Source organism: Limulus polyphemus, unplaced genomic scaffold, assembly GCF_000517525.1.
Source record: "Limulus polyphemus unplaced genomic scaffold, Limulus_polyphemus-2.1.2 Scaffold1987, whole genome shotgun sequence".
Lineage (NCBI taxonomy): Eukaryota > Metazoa > Arthropoda > Merostomata > Xiphosura > Limulidae > Limulus > Limulus polyphemus.
In genome coordinates, this window is record NW_013667597.1 from 139616 (window position 1) to 146586 (window position 6971).

At 32.0% G+C, this 6971-nt stretch overlaps 1 protein-coding gene across 1 annotated transcript in view; it reads right to left on the reverse strand.

Moving 5' to 3' along the window:
• Positions 1–6971, reverse strand: part of LOC106465574 (inner centromere protein-like) — a 62160-nt gene that overhangs the window by 46355 nt on the left and 8834 nt on the right. Inside the window, exons 2-3 of the mRNA XM_022393496.1 lie at positions 2207–2372; positions 439–549 (exon numbers count right to left, since the gene is read on the reverse strand). Coding sequence (XP_022249204.1) covers positions 439–549; positions 2207–2337 — 242 coding nt within the window. The 5' untranslated portion in view covers positions 2338–2372. The remainder of the gene's footprint in view (positions 1–438; positions 550–2206; positions 2373–6971) is intronic.

Here is a 6971-nt window from a genome sequence, read left to right on the forward strand (position 1 = left end):
CATTCTAGATATAAAAAGGGTAATTTAGATTTATTTCATATTTTGTTATGGTGCTTACAAGGCAGTAAAATGTACTAAGCTAATATAGCCAATTAAGATAGATAAAATATAAAGTTTCCATGAAAAAATTTTCTAATATTGAGTTACAAGGTTCCAGAGAATGTGCAAATGAAATATGAAGACTGTAAGATGAATAAATTTTTTACTTCTAAAAGCTGAGTTTAGTCAAGTCTTCAGTAAGAAATATACTTAAAAATCTGATTTACTGCATAGAAAAGACTACTAATGTTTACTAAAACATTTTGTGATGATATACTTATAACATTTGTGTAAATGAGCCCATATACAGAGTTAAATAACTAAAGGTTTTTGGTGATAGCAACAAAAACAGACTTAATATTCTGAATAAAAAATTCCTAAATATAAAGAAAATCTGACCTTTTTTTTAATGTTTTCCTTGAAGGTCCATCATCTTCACTAATTCTGGGAAGTTTGGCTTGACGTTTCCTCCTCATGCATGGTGTTTTTGGCAAGTAAAGTTGGTTAGGACTATGAGGATATTTGTAATACACACACATATATATATCAAATGTCACACATCTGTACTTAAAAAACACACCAAACAACATATTCAACAAACAACAGTTATCAGCTCCATGCCAGTTTAATTTTAAATGGATAAATACAGCCAGTTGATGCTGTTGTATCACTTGCATTAAAAAATTTGTTTTCAATTAAAAGTTCTTACAAAATACAGATTTTCATTGTTACTTTTAGTAAATTTAAGTCTTACAATCAATTTATATCATATGTACTGAATGTACACAACAGAACCATCATAAAGCCAATAATAAGCATGAACCCTTACATGTTTTTCTCTTCTATCCAAAAAACTAATGTAGGTAAGGTGAACTTTTCTGTGCCTTATGAAATTTTTATATAGAAAAAAACACTTGATACTGTTACTGCAAATTATTATATGTCATGAAATATCTTGTGTATAAAAGCTATCAATGGTTCCACTTTTCTTTTCAAGCTCCATGTAGGTTAGCAAATTATGTTAACAACAGCTTTATATATATAGTAAACACTCTTTAACAGTACCATTTAAATATTATATTAATACCAGATTAACCCTACAATTATCACTGAGGTTCGACCAAATAGCTTTACAAATATATTTTTCTAAATATTTGTGCACCAAGTTGCTTGTGGGTAATTAAAACGTTCATAATAACTTTACATGTTACACAAAAAATTTAAGCAAAAATCAAAAATGCCATGAATACTGCACTTAATCCCAATAATTACTAATGGTATCCCTTGCACATGTTACATTCAAAGTTAGTGATTTCACACAACTTTATCAGTTATTTATGTTTAGTGTTATAGCAGGCTAAAAAATACATGTTATAATGCAGTATGTAGACCTCACCAAACATAAATGGTAGGAAAGCACCAAATGAGCTTTTCTTGGTTGATATCGATATTTGATAGTTACCCAATAATGTTGGATGATACCAATATTTAGAGAACAAAAGACAGTTTCAGCTTCAACATGCAATGCAAGTATGGGGGAGGTAAATTAAACTTAGTGGTGCAACCTCAGACTTTGTGCACTGCATCAGCCACAACCATGCTGTCACGAGTTTTGTAGACACAGACATCAGAATAAAAGTCTAGTATTATTCACATCCTTTTCAATATGGATCATGATGTAAAAAATGTATGAAAAAAAAAATTGGTGCATTTGTAAAAATAATCTTATTATTGAATAGTCACTAACATCCAAATGCTTATAATCTTAAAAAAACACATTACTATTTCAACTAGCTTAATATTATGAAGATCAGTACTTGGAACAGTTGGCAACATTAAAACTGGTGGCCTTCACAGAATGGTACATGGCCATGGTAATGGTTGTGTAACAATGGCTGTCATAAAAAAAATATGAAATTCAACATGTAAAATTATAGTTGTGCATTATCTGCTACAAAAACAGTCAATAATGTAATTTTTTTTTCAAGTTTGTGACAGGTTGATAGCCCACTGATATACCGGTGTATCCCAAGTGAATGATATAGTATAAAAAAACAAATTGGTAATTTTGAGCATTAATTAAACATCATGATAAGACAGAACTGAAACCCAAGTTCAAACACCACTCAACCTAATGTAATAAGACTCGTTGATGTCTTTCACTTACTCAGACAGGGATTTCTTGGCTTCTTCATAGATCTCTTTTAACCAGTCAAAGTTGTTGTTCCATTTTTCAACACATTCATTTATGAGTTTTTGAGACTCAACAAAGGGTCTAGAGAAAATTTCACTGTCCATTATACTTGCAAGTGACAGAAATGTACAATGAAGCTCTGAAACAACACAGATTTAGTGATTAAAAAAAGTTTCCATAAACTAACAAATACCAAAATTCTCCCATATTAAAAGTTACTTAAGAAACAAGCAGTTTTATGTAAGAGATGTATTGAATGCAGAAAATGACAATATGAAATCCAATTGTTTTCTATAAATATGCTTTTATTCCTGCAATTATTTATAACAGGTTGATAATAATTATGCAAATACAAAGGCAACACAATTTTCCAGTTGATATTTAATCAATTCCTTAAAGACTGATGATGCCCTTCAACCTGTACTTAATATTTATATGAATACAACCTATAATGTTGCCTTAATAATAGCTAATGTATTCTATATAAAACGCTTTAGAATCTTTGTAACAGCTGTATGCACAGATCATTATTAAACTTTATTATATAACATATATTAAAGTTAAACTTCAATGTGTGCAATTATTAAAGCAGTAAACTAAATAACTATGACGTAGGTGGATTCTTGCAATGAATGAAAATAAAATAAAAATAATCACTGTGATATCAATAGGCCAAGCAGGCTGTTTCACAACAGGTCTAATCAACTCATCATTACAACACTGCAACTATAAGTAAAGGCCTTTTGGTGTGCCTAGCCTAACTTTAGTACTGTTTGTATCGGGACATGGGGGGCTATATTTATTTACTTTCACGTCAACGAATACATGCTAACAATCACATGATATCAACAACCACTTGATAGTATTGCCTGAACTAACTGCCTTTGGTCCCATCTAAGTCTAAACATGTACACTGATTGGTTGAATTGAGAGAAAGAAGAAAAACAAACTGGCATGAAATTAGTAACATGTGCAAACACAGCACTTCATTCCTGAAAAAAAAATGAAGTGCTGAATCCACCATCAAAATCCCAGAAACAAAGTTCTATTTCAGATTCAAAGAATGCAAAAATAGTTCCGGACTTCCAAGAGCCCAGAACTGTTTTAGATTCGAGTTATATTCAGCACATCCCTATGCACAAATAAAATACTAGCTGCCACAATGAAATTGTTAGTTGCCATGGTGACCTGGCACCCAGGATTTGTCAACCCCTGTATATATATATATATATATATATATGTACACACACACAAACAAATATATATATATATATATATATATATAAAGTAATAGGAAAGTCATATAAAGCCAGTCTAGAAAGAGAACATCAGTATTGACATTTTCTGGCTATTGTGAACCTGTATAATGGAGTCAAATTCCTACACCAACAAACTCCATTATAACAATTTTTTTCACTCTACCTGATTTAGCTATGCTGATGAGTTATGATCTGTCATAATTATGAAACTATGACCAAACAGATATGGTTGGAATTTTCTACTCCCCATGCAATGTCTAAGCATTCTTCTCTGTTGCTGCAGGAAGCTTTTCTCTTGCAAACAATTTTTGTCTAAGGTATGATACTAGGTACTCTTTGTTTCTGATGTTCATCTGGCTGAACACAGATGCTACAACTCTATGTGATGCATCATCTTGTGCTATAGCAAAGAAATTCTGAAGGACAGAGGCACTACATATTTTAAGATCTTGAAAAAGTTTTGTACTTTGTTCATCCCAGTGCACCTAATTGGGCTCATACGTTTTGGTTTTGTCAATGAGTACAGAAGCCATATCAGCACAATTTGGTATAAAATGACAGCTACAGTGGGTAGAACTCAACAAATGAACCTGACATTTAGAATAGGGGGAAAAAAACCTGAATTAACTTATTGTGAGGTTTGGCTATTCCTTTCCTAACAATATAGCCACAATAATGTATTTCCAACATATCTAAGTAGCATTTTCTCAGCTTGACAGTAAGGTTTCGCTTAACTAAGCCTAGCCAAAAGTTCATCCAAGTACTATGGGTGTTCTTCCCATGTACAGCTAAACACTGCAATATAATCTATATAATTATATAAAAATTCTTCTGAGCCTCTTAAAACTTGATCTAGTAACCTTTCAAATGTTGGTGGATGTAAGATTCACTGACCTCTTTATATAACCCATATGCTTTTAGGGTAAATGGAGCTTTTAAGATACTAGTACTTACTGCAGCATAGAACCTACTATTTTCTTCTGACAACCTGTTTATGTACCTTCTGGTACATGCTAGAATCAGTTGTTAGTTGCTTATTTGGATCCTGCTCATATGCTAAAAACAAGCAGACTTTCATTTTTTAAAATAATAATTTAATAACCACTCAGTATGGTTTGCCTAGTAGTATAACAACAAGCTGGTGAGCCATTGCAAGCATGAAATGTTTTACTAAGTAGAAAACTTTAGAACACTTAGAGTTTGAGAAAATAGAAACATGGTTTATTTATAACATGTATTGACAACATTGGGTACTGATTTCTCTTCATTCTCACTCTGTCTTCTTTACCTCCTCTTTTATTACTTCTTATACAGAGATATTACAGTAGCAATGATAATCAATTAAACATACAGCATACTTAAAATTCTTACCTAATCTTCAAATTTCACACACAAAAAAATACAAAGACAAAGGATCAGAATCATCAACAGATTCATAAGGCACAAAATGTAGTCTTAATGACGAACAAAGAATCACAGAATTAATAAATAATATAATATAGTGCAAGAAACACTACTTTAGCCTCCAGTCACTGTATTATGAATGAAAGTATTACAGTATTTCCTGTTTAAAAGTACTAAAGACCATGAGCTGCACCACAGGTTGTCAATCACGTCTCAGTGGTTTATAGAAAGAGTATAGCATACATTCCTGCTCTCACAACTGCTATGGTTTGTGAATTTCTTTCCACATCTTCAATGGTTTCATCAACCTGCAATAAATGTTTTATTCTAATCCAACATAAAACCTACAAGCATTAGTAACTTTAGGCATACAATTAGCAATGTCTAATTAAACAATGTAGGAATGATGTCAAAAAATTAGAAGCTTCTACCAAGTATTAAGTTTTTTTTCCCAGGGGAATAAGGCTCACCATGTTGTCTCTAGGGTCAGCAATCACATTTGACCAGACTGTCATCAAAACAACTTCTTGTCATTAAACCCATGTGGCTAATACACCAATATATACTCATCTTTCAAAGTTAGCATTTGCTGATACATTCATGCTGACGGTCTCATACCCAGATAACTAATGATGCAACAGCTTAATCTTTATCCACAGAAGTAGATATATATGGTTTGTACACTCAGCCCATTTTTGAAGTTATGCATCAAATGGAGACCAGTTTCGTTAGTTTTAAGTCACTGTCAAGACATCACACACACAGATATATATATATATATACATATGAAAATTATACATAATCTGACAGTCAATAACATTAATGAAAATACTGAGTGCATCATATGTCCTACTTCATACATCAGCATCTTAACATTCAGATCAAATCCTTTATTTTCGTATCTTAATTGCCTGACAAATGGCCCTGTCATTCTGTATATCAATTAATTTGTGTGATACAATATTTAATGATTTTATATAATGTCCATATCTATGTGTGTGTGTGCAAAAAACACACATATATTCATTATTCATACACAGATAATGATATATACAAGTACATCAGTATATTATTCCAAATACTTAGTATCAGGTAGACTGCTTAAGGACTTGCATAGAGTACTATGGCAACTACTTGATCTCACCAGCAGTATCTCAACAGCTTTGCTGTTTGCTATCGTACTGTTATATATGAATCAATAAACTTGAACTTTCTTTTAGCATTATGAAAATACAGAATATAGACAAACCTTATTCAGGCAAAATTAGTAATTACTATGTCTAAAACAGAATACATAAATACACACTCCGACTCAGACTGACACAAGCTAAACCAATAAGACAGTATAACGTTGTATAGTAAGTGTTAGACCTAGTCATTTCTGTCTAGATTCAAAAACATCATAAGCACCTATTTGATAGTCTATATTACACATTGTGCTATATCACCACACAATTCAGAAAATCTCTGGTTGTTAAAATTAGCTCATTGGCTCATATGATTTCTCCAGGTTTTCTGACTTGTGATATCAATTATTCAGCTAAAACATATCAACTAATGGACAAGTTTCAGACCACTTGAAATAAACCATAACCTCAAGCCCATACCAGTTACCCTGTGCAGTTTGAGAGAGGAACAGCTATATTCAGCACTATCCTCTGTAATGAAAAACCAACAACTCTGTCAGGATTTTCTGTAAGTCAGCCAGTTTTTCCTATGGGTAGGACATACCATAGTGTTTGCACCATTCTATGTTGATGAGAGTGCAATAAATATACTGCTATTGCACACTAGCACGTGTACAAGTAACACTACTTTAGCCTCCAGTAACTGTATTGAAAGTATTACAGTATTTCCTGTTTAAAAGCACTAAAGACCATGAGCTGCACCACATATGTTCCTGCTCTCACAATTGCTATGTTTTGTGAAGTTCTTTCTACATCTTCAATGGTTTCATCATCCTGCAATAAATATTTTACTCTAAACCAATGTAAAAACTAAAAGCAGCATTTACTCCAGGTCAATATATACTTTGTGAGATATTTCATCCAAATATATATATATATATATATATA